The sequence below is a fragment of the Agelaius tricolor genome, unplaced genomic scaffold, assembly GCF_023055355.1.
Source record: "Agelaius tricolor isolate 1412-34295 unplaced genomic scaffold, bAgeTri1.0.p SCAF_5, whole genome shotgun sequence".
Taxonomy (NCBI): Eukaryota; Metazoa; Chordata; class Aves; order Passeriformes; family Icteridae; genus Agelaius; species Agelaius tricolor.
This window is the reverse complement of record NW_027269265.1, coordinates 52165199-52183193: the sequence shown is the minus strand read 5'-3', so window position 1 is coordinate 52183193 and position 17995 is coordinate 52165199. Positions and strand designations below refer to the sequence as shown.

At 38.0% G+C, this 17995-nt stretch overlaps 1 protein-coding gene across 6 annotated transcripts in view; it reads left to right on the top strand.

The window, feature by feature from the left end:
• SBF2 (SET binding factor 2) overlaps positions 1 to 17995 on the top strand; it is a 232184-nt gene that overhangs the window by 175777 nt on the left and 38412 nt on the right. For all 6 annotated transcript variants that reach the window (XM_071427963.1, XM_071427961.1, XM_071427965.1 and 3 more), the window contains exons 18-26: positions 6198 to 6368; positions 7255 to 7511; positions 8736 to 8908; positions 9167 to 9240; positions 9617 to 9812; positions 10464 to 10591; positions 12773 to 12948; positions 13882 to 14027; positions 17727 to 17925. In XM_071427963.1, coding sequence (XP_071284064.1) covers positions 6198 to 6368; positions 7255 to 7511; positions 8736 to 8908; positions 9167 to 9240; positions 9617 to 9812; positions 10464 to 10591; positions 12773 to 12948; positions 13882 to 14027; positions 17727 to 17925 — 1520 coding nt within the window. The remainder of the gene's footprint in view (positions 1 to 6197; positions 6369 to 7254; positions 7512 to 8735; positions 8909 to 9166; positions 9241 to 9616; positions 9813 to 10463; positions 10592 to 12772; positions 12949 to 13881; positions 14028 to 17726; positions 17926 to 17995) is intronic.

The window sequence follows — 17995 nt, the reverse complement described above, 5'->3', positions numbered from 1 at the left end:
GAAGGAAAATAGTAATTAAAGAACTGCTAGAATGAAGTAACAGAAGAACTTAGTTACTTTACTACCCCCTTGGGGGATTACTTAGATGCTCTACTTAGCTGGGCTTTAAGTTATGTATCAGGTAATAATTCTAAGAACCATTATTTGAATATTGGTAAAACCCATAAACTTGTGAGATTTACAGGGTTTATTTATTTCTGAGCACAGACCTGGATAACAACTTTGTTGCTGTGGGTTGTTTTTGTGGGTAGAGCCAATGCCACCATTCCAGTGCACTCGCAGGTGCACACTCACTGCTAAACCACCTGATCCAAAGAGATTTAGTGACTTTTTAAGATATTTTCAAAATAACTGTATCAAAAACTCTTTCAAAATAAGTGTGTCAAAATAACTTGAAAAACTCTTCAGATGGATTCAACACTTCAACTGAGAATTTGTGAAATCTGTATCTTAACTAATGGATTTAACACACCAAAACTTCATTGTGATGTATAGAGAGAGAAAAATCAAACTATTTCTCATCCACTTTGTGGAGTTTAACCTTATTTAGAACTGTGAAGTTCTAGTATGAAAATGTCTTCTCTTTTTTGTGGGATCTGAACATACATCATTCTAGACTTACATCATTCTAGGTTTTAGTTTCCTTTCTTTCTTTTATAACAGAACTATTTAAATCTCTTTTTATCTCTTTGGAGAAAGAAGTATGTTATTATGTGTATTATTTAATGTTACTGGGAACTTTGTATTAGCATCTATCCATCTTGAGAAATCCATGTAGAAATCTGAGGTATTCTGTGTGGCTTTAAGTAATGTCTAGTAAATGACACATGACCTTCAGGAATCTAGGATTAGAGATCATGAGTAATTAGATGTTTAAGTGACTTTTGCCAGAAAATGTATACAGTAAATAAAGCTCCATCCAGAACTACATCCCATTTTTGCAAAATTCTAGAATTCTATTGCCCTCTGCTGGTTTAGTGTACCTGGCTGTGACTTGGTAGCGCTGAATTATGAATGAATTGACCTTCCTTTTATTTTTCATGGTGAAATAATAGTAGATAAACATTTTAGTGGACTACTTTACTACTATTTTATTTTAAAATAGAAGTCAATCCTGAGTCTGACTTGGTGACAGGAAAGGGGGCAAATGTTTTCTTTTTTTTGTTGCTGAGATTTTCAGGTTGGAGACGAAGCTCATTTTAGTATTTCACCATTTTTTTCTAAAGCAGTAAAATAGAAATTAATAGAGGCATTGCAGTTCTTCTTCATGTTTTTATGACATTTCCTCACATTTGTGTGCATAATAAATGTGGGTATAATTTTATACTTTAGATCAAATAGGAAAGTCATCAATTGAATTGAATTTTTTGACTGATGTTATCCATGCAGCACAAAGTCAGAGTTGAAAACATATTCATGTACAATTATACTTGTTGGAGTATGTGTGTGTAATGGCTTTAAAGTGAGAGAGGGTAGATTTAGAATAGATGATAAGAATAAATTGTTAAATGCAATAAATTGTTAAATGAGACATGAGGGAGGGTTGCCCAGAGAAGCTGTGGCTGCCCCATCCCTGGGAGTGTTGCAGGCCAGGCTGGATGGGGCTCTGAGGCACCTGGGAGAGTGGAGGTGTCCCTGCCCGTGGCAGGGGTGTTGGAGCTGGGTGATCCCAAGGCAGCCATCCTGGGGTTCTGTGCCACACACTCTGTGCTGCAGTGGGGTCTGCAGGTGGCATGGAGATAAGGCTCTGTCCTGCTGCTCAGTCAGTCAGGGCTGATCCTGGGGACAGCTTTGAAGTTTTTTGGGCTGAGCAGGATCTGTGTGGGCACAGCATGGATGTGCCTGCAGGGCTGGCTGGTAGAACATGTTAGCATGCAGAATTTGCAGGTTTGCATCACTTGGGCAAGGGTGGCTGCAGTAACTGGTACCTGCTGGAGGTATGCTGACTGGATGTTTATCTAAGCAAGGACAGGGACAGGGAGCAGCTCTTTTAATTAGCAGTGCCCTGTGTCCTGATGATCTCCAAGCCTGCAGATTGCAGGGATATGTGTAACCAGTAGAGGAGAGAAGGAGCTTGGGCATGCAAAGGTGCTGCAGTAGCTTCCTCAGAGGGGTCAGATGATGACCACAGGCAGTGATTCCTCCAGGAGCTACTCTTTGCCTTCAGCAGCATCCTCCTTCTCACTTGTTCTGCTGCATCTTCTCAGCAAATATATCCTAACCAGTAACTCCAGCTGTCAGTTGGAGACAGAAATACATTTTATTTCTGTAGTAAACTGGATTTCTCCAAAAAACAGTGCACTGTTGAGTTTGCCCCTTCATTTCCATAACTGAGAGACATGCAGCAAAATCCTGTGACGAAAGAGCAATTAGGTATATTCATATGTTATTCTTTTTGGTTTGAAAATCACTTTTCAACTTCACAATCAATAGCTGGATGCTCTGCTTTGCTATAATAAACTTCCTTCTTTAAACTTTTATGCTGTAAAGGGTAGCAACTGCTGAGTGACCAGCACAACACATGCTTTTCTTTATCTGAAACAAGCAATCTAGATAATTTAATGTTACAGAGACATTCTTTGAGGGCCTGGACCCCACAGTAAGTTTGGGAGTCCTGGAACTAGTGCATATTAGTGAGCTGCAGATATCATTTTCACAATCAGAAATATCCAGAAACAGGGAAACAGGGAAAAAATTCTAGGCAGGTGTTACCCAGTACCTCTCAGTAAGGTGGAAATAATGGCAAGATAATTCCTGAATTCAGGAAGTTGCCTGTATAATCTTACATAGCAAGTCCCAAACCTACCTTGTGTTCTCACAAACTGTGGTATGTAATTCATTATTTTGATAGGGGTAATGTCTGTTTCATACAGAATTTGGGAAGGGAGCATTTGGGGGTTTTAAGTTTCATTAATTTGTTTAAAGGACTCAGTGTCCTTTGCAGAAGTTGACTGATTTTCTGCTGGTTGTTACAGTTTACACCTCCATGCTCTTTCTATCATACTGACAGTTTTAGAATAAGGACTTCATCAGTTCAGAACTATTTTTATTATTTTCTTCTGGGGTCTCTTTTAAGCTCTCAGTCCCTAAATCTTCCCTTACAAGTAGGAAATTCTTTTGCTGCCTCCTGCATTCATTCTGTCTGGCAGGAGTGAGTTACTGGGACAGAGGGAAAGCACAAATATCAGTGTAGTTTAGCTGCCCTGTGGAGAGCTAGGTGAAGATATGTTTTATATATGTAGTATTTCATGATGGAAAACACCAAACTACTGTTCTACTTAAACTGGAGAAATTCTGAGCAAATTCTTTGGAGTGCAGCAGTAAACATGGGGGCCCTTTTGATGTTTTAGGTGAGTTTCCATTCTAGGGAAATGGGCTGACTAAGAACTCTCAGCATAGAAAATATAGACACTGCAAACTTCATGGAATGCTTGTGTTTGTACCAAGAGTATTTTTAGTCCATGGGTTTAGGCTGCATGGAAGAGCAGTGTGCTTCTTGAGGTTGGTATTGTTACTGCTTTTTTTACAAACAAACTAACCCAAACAAGCAGACAATCCAAAGTGATTTTGCCCAAAATAACTGGCAGAGCCAGGAACTGCAAGTCCTGAATTTGATTCTGTGCTCTGGCCACTATCAGGTTTTACCATTTGTTTCAACACATGCAGGTGATGAGAAGGACAATATTTATGATCACTGAGCTTTTTTTGATGTGTTTTCTTTCATGCTTTTGTAAACAAACTTTTTTTTTTATTTGGTCTAGGAGTTATTGTCAGTGTTGATTTATGTTGTTATACGTGAACATAAATCTCCGTTGTTTAAAAATTATGTTTTGTAAATGGCTGTTCATGATTTTAAATTATGAGCACAGGAAGAGCATCTAAAAGTCCCTCAGCTTTCCTGTCATGTTTGTCCCCATGTGAAAATAATTTATCTCATTTTTATTTCTCTAGACCCACTTTTAGGAGCTTAAACTTCCTTTTGAGTTGGTGTCAAAGATCACCCCTTTTCTACCCAGTTTCCACATGGGTTGAGTCATCAAAGGCAACTGAGGGTGTTGATAGCCAGCTCACTCCTTTGTGTGCATTTACTGCACAAATTGACATGAGTTAACTCTACCAGCTAGCTAGGCTTGAGCAGACTTTTTATTTTCTTTCTCCTTTGGTTTTCTTTCCCCTTTTTCTTTATTTTCCCCTTTTACCTTCCCCCTCTTCTTGACATTCATACGCCCTTTTTGTAGACCTGTTGTGACTGGGAATTCAGTCCCAGTGAAAAAACAAATAATAAATGAAAGTAAAAGTCATTACATGGCTTTAGCACTAACCTTTGCTTTCAAGCTGTGTTGTCCATGTTTTTATTCCATGATTTACCCATCATCCCTATTCCTCTGTAACACAGGTTTTGTGCATCTGTATTTTGAGGTAGGCCAATGATTGGGCCAGATCAGTTTGTGGCCCCTGTGGTGTGTCTTTTGTAGGATCAGGTTTTTTCAAGGGAATGTCCAGCAGTCCCTACAAAGATGAGTAGGACCCTGTTTGTGCTGACCTGTTCTGGGATTTAGCAGCTGGATCAGGCGTGGGAGATCAGTTATCAATTCCTGTGATCTTCCATGAGCTGCACCATAACTGAAACTGAGGCATCTGGTAAACAAACCAGATATCTGCTCTCTCAGTCTGCATTAAATAAACAAAGTCACATTGAACACTATTTGAGTAGATATAGATTTCTTAACAGGTTACCAAGAAATTTTTATTAAATTCTTTATGATCGAATTAAAATGATTCTGCTCACTTTTAGATGGCTAAGCACAAGAAGGCGCTTCAGTTGGGTAAATTTTATTAGCATGTCACATAGCCTTTCCTCAGATATGGAATTTTCAAGAACCTTTGATAGGGAATAAGTACATGGCACATGATCAGGACTTTCAGTTCATGCTGTACTTGGAGGAGCCTAGAGAGGAAAACACAGTTTGAGGAATTGCAAAACTGGAAATCTGTAAACCAGACTGCAAAATTTTTGGTTGTAATTTCCTGCCCTTCCATTTGAATGCCCAACTGCCAGCCAGGGAAATATTGTAAGTACTGACTGTTCTGTACAATTCTGCAATTACAAATACTAATTGGAGTAGTATTCATGCCCTCCAGGAAAGTGGTTCAGAACATAATCACTACAGTAAAATCTAAGTTCTAGATATTGTGTGTTTCAGGTAATAGCTAGTATTGTGAGTGAAAGCCATTAAATGAGGCACCCAGTAATGTACTTTATTACTTCATTCTTCAGGTCTACTGCAGAAATAATTGTAAGCACAAATTTAGATTACCTGCTTCTTTGCCACATGCAGTATACAAGACTTATTTTTTAAAATAAGTAGTAGCCTTATTTTTTTAAAAACTAAGAATATGATAAAAGATTTCATTATTTGGGTCATTGAAATAAATTTCCTTTCTTTGTATGTGGTTATCAAGAATATTAAACAACTCCCTGGGAGACTAGTGCAACCTAAATAAATAGATGTACTTGAAAAAAATGGTTCATTCATAATGACTAATGCTGTAACAATTCTGGGTTTGTTTGAGACTTTACAGTGATCCAGACCCTTGTGACTTCAAAGAACATACCCAAATTAGCACTCTTTCAGGAATTGGATTTGGGTCATGCAGTTCAGTAAATAACACTGAAGATAACGATTTATCTCATCTTCTGCTGTTGCAACAAATGCAGATTATCGGAAGGACTCAGCTGACACTTATGTTAAATTTCATTACTACTGTTCTAAATAAAATGAGAAATCATTTTCATCTCTTTGAATACTGATTTCTGTGTTGTACAACTAGGTTATTAAAAATACTGTGGTTTGTTGGCAAGGAAGATGTTTTATATTACAAATGTGTTCTGTATTGTTATCACAAAATTCTTACCTCAGTTCTCATTTTTATACTCTGAATCAAGAAGACCATGCCTGGCACTGGCATTAGACTTGTATACAACCTTCCTGTGTGTTAATTTCTTGAATGGCACTAAACTGGAGATAATTTCTCTAGCCCATATTGCAGTACAAAAGTTGATATATTTCATATTTCAGTCTGTACTACTAATCATATATATGCACCTATGTGTGTGTCAGTTCTGAAGTCATAGCCTTTAAAAGAAATTGAATAATAGGACTGACTGGTCAACTTTGCACATTTTTTGCTTTCAGAAATTAGCACCTGGGGTTAGTCAATTTGCTTACACCTGTGTACAAGATCATCCTATCTGGACTAACCAGCAGTTCTGGGAAACAACCTTCTATAGCAACGTGCAGAATCAAGTTCGCTCCCTCTACCTTACAGCCAAAGATGACAACCATGCAGTGCAGTTGAAACAAAAGGTAGGAGACTCTATTAAAATATTAGAGTAATATTTTTATTCACATATTAATTGTCTCCTAGGTTACACAGAGTTAAGTTATGGTTTTTCCAATTTTACATGTTTTTCTTTCATTTTCTCCTGCGTTACACAGTATGCAATAACATGAGAAATAATAGAAATTTACATTTATCTGCAAAGCATCATAATTTGATGTTAGCTCAGCTTAGTGTGGAAAAAGCATTTGCAAGATATCTAGTCATTCATTAATTTAACATCAGGCTTTAGGTCACTAATATCAGCTGCCAGATTCCTTTATTCTGCTTTGACTGTGTGCCATCTACCTAGTTGCTTTAAGCTAATGCTAGAATTGGACTCCAGCATATAAAAACACGAATGTTTCAGCTGGTCTGGAAGCTATTTATATAAAAGCTTCCCTCACCTGAACATCCTAGGAATTTGGAGAATATTGCCAGCATTGAGCCATGAGCTGCATGTTATTTCTCAATCTGATTTATGCTTGTTCTTATCTGAGCTAAGTGGATAAGCTGAGAAGAGCAGCTGTGTTAAAATCAGTTAAAATCACCACTCTGAAGAAACATGGAAGATTGGATGGCATAAAAAAAACCTTAAAAGCAATGATGTTATTTTGATCTGCCCACGTTGTGCTACTGGTGCATTTCAGTAAACTGCTCTCAAACCTCAGTTCCCATAATCAGAACTCTCCTTAAACCCTGTTGAGGGTAGTTATTTGCTCTTTCTTTTTAAATGAATATATTATTTAAACAACTGAAGAAGTTTAATTAGCAATGTAATAAGTAAAGCTTTGGCCAAGTATTTTTTTTTGTTGTTGTTGTAGCTTTATCTTTTCTTCTATGTCTTTATATTTCTTTCTCTGTGTCTTCTAGGAGAAACCTCCTGCAGACCAGGAGAAGACAGCAATGGACCTGGCTGCTGAGCAGCTGAGGTTATGGCCAACCCTTAATAAACAGACACAGCAGGAGCTGGTCCAGAATGAGGAAAGCACAGTTTTCAGCCAGGCCATTCATTTTGCCAACCTCATGGTCTACCTGCTGGTACCCCTGGATACAAGTAAGAACAAGCTGCTGAGGACATCAGCCACTGGGGATTGGGAGAGTGGAAGCAACAGCATTGTCACAAACAGGTGGGTACCCAAGGCCACAGGATAGGCCACAGCTTGCACAATGGCTGTACTCTAAATACCAGATTGTTTCAGCATCTTCACCTCCTTTCAAGTTCAGTAGTTGAGTAGAAGTCTAACATGATTCCTCTCAAATAACAGAATTTTGTCTGGAGTGATTCCATTTAAAAGAACATTGTATTGTCCCAGTAAGAATTTTTAATCTAGTAATGCAGATGTCGAAGACAAACATGGGGTTTGGTGAGAAAGAAAACAGCAGCCCCAAACCCACTCTGTTAGTTTTTATATAACTTGAAAAACCACTGTATGAACCTAAAATCGAGACAGCACTTGTATAGCATCTATAAAATCATCATTTCTGTGCAACAGCTGCAAAGGAGGAAAGGCACTGAGGTCACAAAAAGCAAGAGGACTAAACCACAATGGCAAAGGTTAAATTACTAAGGAAGCAGTAGGAGTATAACACCAGTTCCATTCATTCCCTAGCATGCAAATCCAGGACATTTCATAACAAGCCTTCCTCCCTCTTTGTTTATTGTCTTCATTATCACCTCTCTGTACAAATTCTCACTTGATAAAATTATAGAACACTATGTGAGTACATTGGCATCAAGTAAAAGACTATCAGAATGAAGCTCCCCATGGAGTTACTAATTTCTGCTGACTACACACCTCTAATCTCAGGCATTAGGATGTGCTCAGTAGACTGCTTGTGGTGTATGTTGCAATCTATTAATTTGGCCCCAAATATTATTATGGGAGGCATTTTTAGCCATTCAAAGTACATCTCCCACTGACTTGCTTGCTTATCTAATGCACAAAAAATTTTTCTTAGAATCTTTTTAGCTTTTGATTGCTTTCCTCTGTAACCAAAATATACAATTAATGATTTTCTCTATATAACTGGATATTTGCTTACCACGGGTTGCAAATACTTTACTTGACTTTATGAAGGGAAGACACAGAGCTTACTTCCAAAAACCTGTTTTTTCTCTTCTGGGCCTATCTGTTTTGAACTCATGGAGAGAAAATTGTCCAATATCATCATTCATGAAGTTTTGGCAATGAAAGTACAATGTAATTGTGGTACCACCATATGCTTTTAGCATGGTTTGTGAATTGTAACTAGGAAAAACCCACACAGCTTGTTAGTGTCTGTTCAAGTGTCACATGTGCATCACCAGCTGAATTGTTCACACTTGTTGCTGCTTTTATTTCTGCCCTTAGCATTGCAGGCAGTGTTGCAGAGAGTTATGACACTGAGAGTGGGTTTGAGGACTCAGAGAACAATGATGTTGCGAACGCTGTCGTGCGCTTCATCACCAGATTTATTGACAAGGTCTGCACAGAAAGTGGCGTCACACAGGATCACATCAAGGGTCTGCACTGCATGATACCAGGTAGGAATTGTCACAAAGAGGTGCTTTATAGTCTTCTTTCTTTTCCTAATTAAACAAATGCACTTGTTAATTTGAGTTACCTTCAGATAAGTTAGAGTGTTAGATTTCTTTTCCAGACTGTAATTGCTGTTGAATGTCAGATAATTATTTTCTTGATGTCAAAATTTGAGAATTTCAGAATTCTCAGAGTTTTGATTTCAGGGCAGCTTTCTCTTTCCCATTGTGTGAGACTTCATTTATGGTGTTCCTACTTTTCAGGCATTGTAGCAATGCACATAGAGACTCTGGAGGCTGTCCATCGTGAGAGTAGGAGGCTTCCACCAATACAGAAGGCAAGTGTTATGAAATGTATTTGTATTCTTTACAAGTAGTTGAATCATTAAACCTTGTCATCTTTTTTTTTCCTCACATAATGTTATGAGGAAATATCAAAACATTAAAAGAAAATTTCCACTAGTGATAAATAAAGTGCTTGGCTTTGGTCTCATGAAATATGAAACTAGTAGAGCCAGACCTCTGATCATAAACAAGCTGTTGCATGCCCACTGCTTTTTGTGACCCATTTCTCTTCCTTGAGTCCAAACTCCATCTCCCTTCTTTGGACTAAGTGTCATAACAATTTTGTTTTTAAACTTTTAAAGCCAAATGTTATTGCTAGCCTGAGGTATAACACTGATTTACACTTACACTTCCATTTATTTGCATCAGCCCAAAATTCTACGGCCAACTTTACTGCCAGGAGAAGAATTTGTTTGTGAAGGTCTCCGTGTGCTGCTGGATCCTGATGGCAGAGAGGAAGCCACAGGAGGACTGCTTGGAGGGCCTCATATCCTCCCTGCTGAAGGAGCTTTGTTCCTTACCACTTACAGAATTATATTTAAAGGCACTCCTCACGATCAACTGGGTAAGAAAATCCAAACAGTGGTAATTGTGGTCCTTCAGATAGGCAGGATTTTGAGCTGGCCTGTCTGCCTACTCAAGCATCAACATCATTAAGCAGTTTTTTTCAGACACTGGAAGCAAGTGAAGGGAAAAATATTAATGAGTTGGTATTCTACCTAAAATTATTGCTTGGAAATAACAGTATTTTCTTAATATGTCAGCTCTTCTGAATGATATTTTTTCGTAGTTTAACAATTGCTATTTCTAATCAGATTGTCAGTCAGAAGTATTAAAGTGGAAAGTTCATGGTCATATGTAAAGATATCAAGTATATAATTTCTGTTTATAAGTTATCTATTGCATTATGAAATCTGAATAAACTTGAAATTGTTTCTTTACCCCCTAGCAGCCTAGGTTTTGGGGGTGCATTTCCATTATGTAGAAAGACTCAGAAGGAAGGAGAATATTTTTCTAATAATCACAGCTGAAATGGAGTAGAAATTCAGATTACAAATGACGCTTTAGGAATTTGCAAACTTTTCGGGTATTTTGCCTGAAATTAATCCTGTACCATCATGTTCATGTTGCTTGGTACTTATTCACTGTTGTTTATTCCAGTGAGAGTGTGAGCAGAGGTTGTGTGGTCTGACAAGTGTCTGTGTTGTATCCTCAGTTGGGGAGCAGACCGTGATCCGGAGCTTTCCCATCGCCTCCATGACCAAGGAGAAGAAGATCAGTATCCAGAACCAGCTGCAGCAGAGCATGCAGGAAGGGCTGCAGATCAGTTCAGCCACTTTTCAGGTAAAAGGAAGTTTTGTGAAAATTTATGTGGCTACAGGCAGCTCAGAATATTTACGAGCAGCACTTTGCCCTGGTATTTGTGAGGAGTCTGGTTCTCTGCCCTGTAAGGTCAATAGACAAGGCAGAACTCATAGAAACCCTGGCATTTCTTGGCCCTCTTGGTATTTACAGAGGGTTGCTATTTTCACATTGGATTTCTTTCACTGCTTTCCTCACCTATTTTGGAACCAGAAAAGGGCTGGTTTTGGTCCAGAATCCCTGCATGTAGGTAGAGGCCTAGGGAGAACCTGCTTCCTCTCTCCTCCAGCTACATGGAATCAATATGGAAAAGCTCTCAGTGTTGCTTTCTTCTCAAGGTTTGTCACTTCACCAGCTTTCTGTTAAAATCCATGGCAGAAAGTCCTGGAATGTTGCACATGGAAGCTGCACTCCAGGAATCTTCAGGGTAGAACCAATGAGCCTCTATATGACAGGCACAGATCCTGGAATTTTCTGTAGGGTCTCATCAGTGTGTTCAGCAGAAGTGTGTATTGCAGGGCAATTGATGTGCTAGTAAAAATTAGGAATCCTGCAGCCTTTCCTGAATTTTCCTTCTTGGTTTTGATCTTAAACTGTGGTCAAACCCTAAGAGATCAGAAGCTGCAAGCAAAGAATTCTGTATCATGGACTGAAAGTAGACTGCAGTGCTTAAGATATGAAATACTTTGCTGGGTTGACTGACTGCAGAAGCGTATTTTCATTGAGAACAATAACTCCAACATTTGAAACCATAACAAAACAGCATTTTACTAATTCCTTACAGTAATGAACATGATTTAGCTGTTCATCCTTCAGTATCCTCTTCAAAAGCACAAAATTAGGAATGTCAATGAGTAAAACTAGCAAAAAAAAAGTTGTTCTTGTGGACTTTTGAGGGGACTTTTATTTTCCAGAAATCTTTTTACCAGAATACTTAGCATGCTTCAATGATGTGATAAATACAGACAGAGCTCAGTGTTTTCAGAGCTGGATTCGGGTCAAACATCATCTTTGCTTTTGTTTAGCATAGTTTTGTATTAGGTTATGAGAACAAAAACAAGCCACAAACAGTTTATTCCCTGTCCCCTATGTAACAGCCAGGGTTCAACACAGGGGATGAAATAGCCCCTCCCCTTTCTTTATTAATTATGATTTTCAGATGGGTTTGTGTGCAGCTATGCTGTTTGGTATCTTTAAAACTTCAGATCTGTGTAACCCCGAAAGGCTGAAGGGCTCCTTTCAAGGAGGTCCTAGAACAACAGAGCCATTAGTCATTTGGAAAGTATTTACAAAACAAGTGAAATTGGAAAAGCAAGGATGAAATCCACCTCCTAGATCGCTAGCAAAGGAATTTAAAAGGTGTCTAGGTATGTGCTCAGAAACAGAGCTCTAGGATATTTCTTTGTTTGTTTTCTCCACATTCTTAGAGTTCTTCTGGGCCTTTTTATGGATTCCGTATTTTCTGTCTCTTATTTGTTTTCCCCGAATTGTTGACTTGCTTTCAGCAGAGGATGATTGGATGGGATTTTTTCCCCCCCACAGAACCTTTCTAAAAAGCATTTTTAATTAAGTGGATGGATCAGTGTTGAATAGCACAAGGTTATTTCCTTTTTAAGGAGCAGATTTCACTATCACCTTTTTTACTAGCAATTTTCTATACTTTGCAAGGTGAGGCCAAAATTGGAACATCTTAGTAATAGAAATATAATGGTTGTGACACATGAATGCTGAAATTGCTGGCTTGCTGAGTCTTTGAAGTGCATTACCAACCTCAGCTCCCAGTGTAGGGGCAGAGCTGGCAGACCATTTCCCAGCTAAGCTGTCCCATGTGACCAGAATTTGAACTGCTGTAGATGTCTTAGTGCCAGCGCTACAACTTGGATTTACCAAAATATTTTGTATTTGATCTTATGAGAATTCCAGATGCTGCCTAGTGAAGATACCTTAGTATTAGGACATGAATTTAAAAAAGAAAAAAAAAAATTCTTAAAATGTGTAATAGCCGTCAAAATAAATGAGACATATGTACATGTATTTGTGTTTTCTGAAGGGCATAATACTGTGAAAGTATGGGAATTTTGCTACTGTATATTAGAATCTTTCAATTTCTGAAATTCTCAGATTGTTTTCCAGTTTCTAACATGTCATGTCTTTAATACACAGTTAATTAAAGTAGCATTTGATGAAGAAGTCAGTCCCGAAGTGGTGGAAATATTTAAGAAACAATTGATGAAGTTCCGCTACCCTCAGTCCATCTTCAGCACTTTTGCCTTTGCAGCTGGGCAAACAGCACCACAGATAATTCTCCCCAAACAGAAAGAAAAGAACACTTCATTCCGGTACAGCCTTTCTTCCTTTCTTATCTCTTCCTACTGATGTTCTTGTCTTGTGTTATCCCAATGCACTGAACAACCTGAAAGCTCTGCACAAGTGGAGATCATGTCAAACTAAGTGATTGCTAGTTTGCATCTCTTTGTATTTCCTGAGTAAGAAATAGATTAGTAGGGTACAGATATTTATTTGGGATAGGAATTATATTATTGATCTAAACTTCTTTCTGCAGTAGATTTGAATTATTGCATTTTGAAACACACAAAATAGAAGTAGCAACTTGAGCTATGCAACCTCAACATGGAAAGAAGAATGTGTATTACTTTATAACTAGTAGCCTAGCCACTTAAAGCCTGATGAGAATTAGGATTAATTTTACCCTGTGCATTTGCCCTACTGGTTTTTAATTTAGAGTTTGAGCTTTGGGTCCTCTTTTGAATTTTATGTTCCATGTTAATTTTTATTGGACCAGCTGCACTATTAGTCTGTTCCAGAGTGGTGGCTCCTGTGATTCTCTGTTGATTAGTGCATTGTTGACACAGGAAATAGAATCCCAAGCTAGTAATGAAATCCTAAAACTTAAATATAATTTCTATCTTTCCTGCCTTTACTTTGGCAACTTTCTAGTTTTATCACAGTACTAGCAAAATAGAAAAAACTAAAGAATGAAAAAAACCTAAAGAATTTTTCTACTGGTAATGAACCTCTTTAATGATGATATTCATTACCAGTAGAAAAAAAAGACACAAATTTATCTTAAAGCAATACAATTTTCGTTTAAAAATTAACATAGGAAGCAATTTTTCTGAAGTTTACGGTTGTTGTATTAAGTGCAGAACGATTCAATCCATTTTATTTGCATTCTCTCTAGAAATCTGTGAATGCTATCAAGCAGAATCAGATGAATGTTTCCAAATGCTTTTGTTGTTCTGGATTTACAGTACCTTCTCCAAAAGCATTGTGAAGGGAGCAAAACGTGCTGGGAAGATGACAATTGGGCGCCAGTACTTACTGAAGAAGAAAACAGGAACCATAGTGGAGGAGAGAGGGAATCGGCCTGGCTGGAATGAAGAGGATGATATCTCTGGTAAGAGTGTGATTTCTCTGTCCATGTTGGTTAATAAACCTGTCCTGTTATGCTTCCATTCTCATACTGAATGAAAAATGCCTTCAAGAAGAAATTGAAGCGTTTTCCTAGACAGGAAAGAGAAGGGCTTCAAGAGAAGCGTTTAGTGAGTGTTTTCTTTTGCAATGAGAAGAGGAAGTTGGCTTAATTCAGTGGTACAGCAAAGTACTAGATTGCTTTTTAATTATCAAACTATTTAGATATGATATCTTCTAGATCATTTTTACATCATGCTAGTGGAGATGAAACAGCACAGAAGCATGCTGGAGGTTCCATTTATCTCTAGACATCTGACACCTGCAGCTAGTCTGTGATGAGGAAGCAGTCACTGGTGAGGTGCAAGAGGGAGTAAATTGGAGACTTTTGTGGATGTGGAACTGAGAAATGATTTCTGAAAGCAGCAGAACTCGTTACTACTGAAAATACTACTTCCCATATTTTTGGTTGAAATTATTTTGGGGTAGAAGGTAGAAAGAGGTTTGGGCTCTTTGTACAGTTTGTGTGATGGTGTGGCATTTGACTTTTCCCAAAAAGCCTCTTTTCCTTCTCCCAAATGCTGCTTGGATATCCTTCTCTGGACCACTGCTAATTTATAATAAACCACTAGAGGGAACCAGATTCTCCTGTACATAAACAGGTGTTGTTTTGTCAAAGCATTCTTTCTTTAAAAAAAAAAAACATTGCCATCTCAGATAATGAGGTGTTCTTCAAACACTGATAATTTCTTCCAAACATCAAACAAGCCGAATTTTGCTGTTGAATACTTGGTCACTGAGCAAGGCAATTCATGTGACTTAGGAGCAGATGTATGAGAGTTGTCTAAAGCAGGAATGAAGCCTCTGTTCTCTCTGAAATGGAAGAAAGCCATTCCAGGCAAGCTTCAAAATACTGTTTCTCTTCTTTCATTCCAGATAAAGTGATGAGAAGTAAGCAAAAAGAAAGCTTTGGAAAACAGAGTGTCTTTAGAGTGCTAAAAAATTACCTTCTTAATTGAATTTCCAGCATCATCCTAAAGTGCTGAGTTAGCATGTGCTCTGATGTTATGTGTTCTTTGGGTCAGAAGCAATTCTGCAGGCTGGAACTGGGTGATTTTGGGATGATTTTGTGTCCTTCACCCAGAGACACCAAGCACAGTGTACACCTGTGTACTCACAGTCTCTTGATGATGAAGAAGTTTGCAGAGTTTTTGCACTGCTGATACAAAAAACAGCAGTATTCTTCCATGAACACATGTGCTGTATAAGATTAGTGACAGTCACTTTTTTCTTTCCCTAAAAAAATCTAAAATTACAACTTGTGTGTCTCTAGACCTGGTTTCCAGGTGTCTTGGCTGGGAATGTGTTAAGGTGACCAGAGGCTGAGTTTGCTGCTCTCTCCATGCAGCACTGGCACATGAGGGAAGGGAGCTGTCAGCAGCAGTGCCTCTGCTCCAGACAGAGTGCAGAGAGCACAGGCAGCAATCACTGCAATTCCTTTAGTAATGACTGCTGTGGCTTTGGCTTTGGTTTTGACTTGTTTGCAAGCCTCAAAAACTGAAGTATAGGAAACTATGCAGCTCTGCCAACAATGAACTATCTACAGCAGGTGATGCACTTGAAAAAGAATTGTTAAAGATAGGGCTGGAAGGAACTTGATGAGATCAAGTAGTCCAACTCTCTGTCCCAAGGCAAGATCAACATACTTCATCTGTTCCTCATAGGTGTTGCCTGACTTCTTCTTAAAAGCTTTCAAAGGTGGAGGTTCCACAATTCTAGGCAGTTCATACCAACACTGAAACCATCCTTAATGCTGGAGAAAACAAGCAATTTTCTGAGATTCAGGACTAAACATCCTCTTGCTGCAATTTAAACCCTTTCTTACTCTGCCACTGTATACAGATAGATGAGATGATTCCCCTTGTTCTGATTGCAATGCATGATGTATTTATGATCTATTGTAGTATTTTTTGTTATCTTCTCAATGTTAAATCTATTCTTTAAGTTCTTTGTTTATTAGTCTTGATGGACTTCTGATCCTCTTCATTGCTCTCTTCTCAGGCTTCTTTAGGTAGTCCACATCTAACTTGCAATGTGATTTTGAAAACTGGGTACAGTACTGTAGTTATGAGTTGTTGCCAATGAACATCTGATTTCCCTCAAATTCCTCCTCATCTCTTTGTTTTCAGAGTTTAGAATATCTCAATCATTAGTAAATTCTTTTTCTTATAGTAGTCATATGGGTGTGTTCAATAAAACAAGAGACTGAAACCTTCTTTTCTAAATAGTCATATCTCAAGAACAGTAAAATAGAGGGATTATTCCTTAGCTTTTCAAAATCAAATAAATCATGTTAAACTTGAGGCAGCAAAATGTCTTCATCTCCCTCTTCAGCTTAAGGACATGGATAGGAGTTCTTATGTTTAGCTTTTTATGCACAGGAGAGTATTTTGCCAAGTCTGATCACCAATGTACCTGCTTTCATGAGAGAAAAATCCATTTAGGAAAAAATACTTCACAAAATGCACCCTCATCTTGAGTCAGTTATAGCTTTTCATTCTAAAATGTTAAATACCAAGATTTTGTATGACCCAAAAGAATTATTTCTAAAGCTCATTTAAATTTGTTTCTCATTAGTGCACTTCCTACTTCAGATGTTCTGTGACTTCTTCTTACCATGACAAATATGAAAAAAAGAGGAAAAAGAGGGGAGATCCAGAGTGTTCAACTTTATTATTTAGATAAAATAAAGATTTTTTTTTCTGTAGCTGAAAGGGGAAAGAAATTTTTTCATTTAGCTTTTATGCTTAAGATGTACAGGAAAAAAAATCAGAGGTACTACTTCTGTAAATTCTGAATGTTGTCTACTGCCAGTGAAATATTAATCATAGCATAATTTTTATTTTCTAAATAAATTCCACTTTTATGAAGTCCTGTTTTAAGTTTAAATCCTCATATACTTTTCAGTGCCTCATCCATGAAGAAATAAGTCTCATATGCACATATTTCAATGCTTGAGGTGGTAGCAAGTAACTGATATGTGCTGTGAGCAGTAAATCTGCTCTCAGAAGTATTTGGAAATGCTTGAAAGTGTCACTAATAGGCAGGTGGCAGGTTTTGTACAAAGACCTTGCTTGACTTGAATTTCAGAGTAGTTTGAACTTGTGACATAGTTTTTTATCTCTCATGGTTGAAGTTTTTTCTGCTTTGGAAAGGGCAGCTGATATGCATGGCTGAAGAAAGCTGCTGCCTGACACTGAAACTGAGACATTCAGAACCCAACAGTCATCTCTTGTGAAATTACAACACTGAAACATTTAAAGCCTTAAAAAGATTGTTACCTCTTCTGAAGATAGTTTAAAAACATTGTGTTGTTCACTTTCATATTGAATGTGTAATGACTCTGTAAAGAAATCGTAAATTGGTAAAGAAATATTATCTGTCTTCAGTTCAAATGAATATGTGAATAACTTTCTCTAGGATTTTAGCTAGAGAGATGTCAGCCATGCCAGTAGGTAACTTGGTGCTATAGTCAGGTTTGCTGACTAACATACTATTTTAGTGTTTATAAATTTAGTGGGGTTTGTGGTTTGCATGTCCTGGACCTTGCCATTCATCACTGAGGGCAGCACAAACTTGTTTGCTGTGTAACTGCTGGCCTCCCCAATAAGATTATTCCCTTTAGTTTCAGATGACAGTGAGCTGCACACCAGTGGTACCCTGAAAGCATCAGAAAAATCAACCATGGAGCAGTTAGTGGAAAGAGCCTGCTTCAGAGACTATCAGCGTTTGGGGCTGGGCACCATCAGCACCAATTCCTCTCGCTCCAAAACAGAATACTTGAGAATAACTGCACTGAACAGGATGTATTCCCTTTGCAGGAGGTGAGTTTGTCAATTCTCTGAAGTAGCTGAAACTAGAGACACTTGTATGTATAGCTGCATTAATGTATTT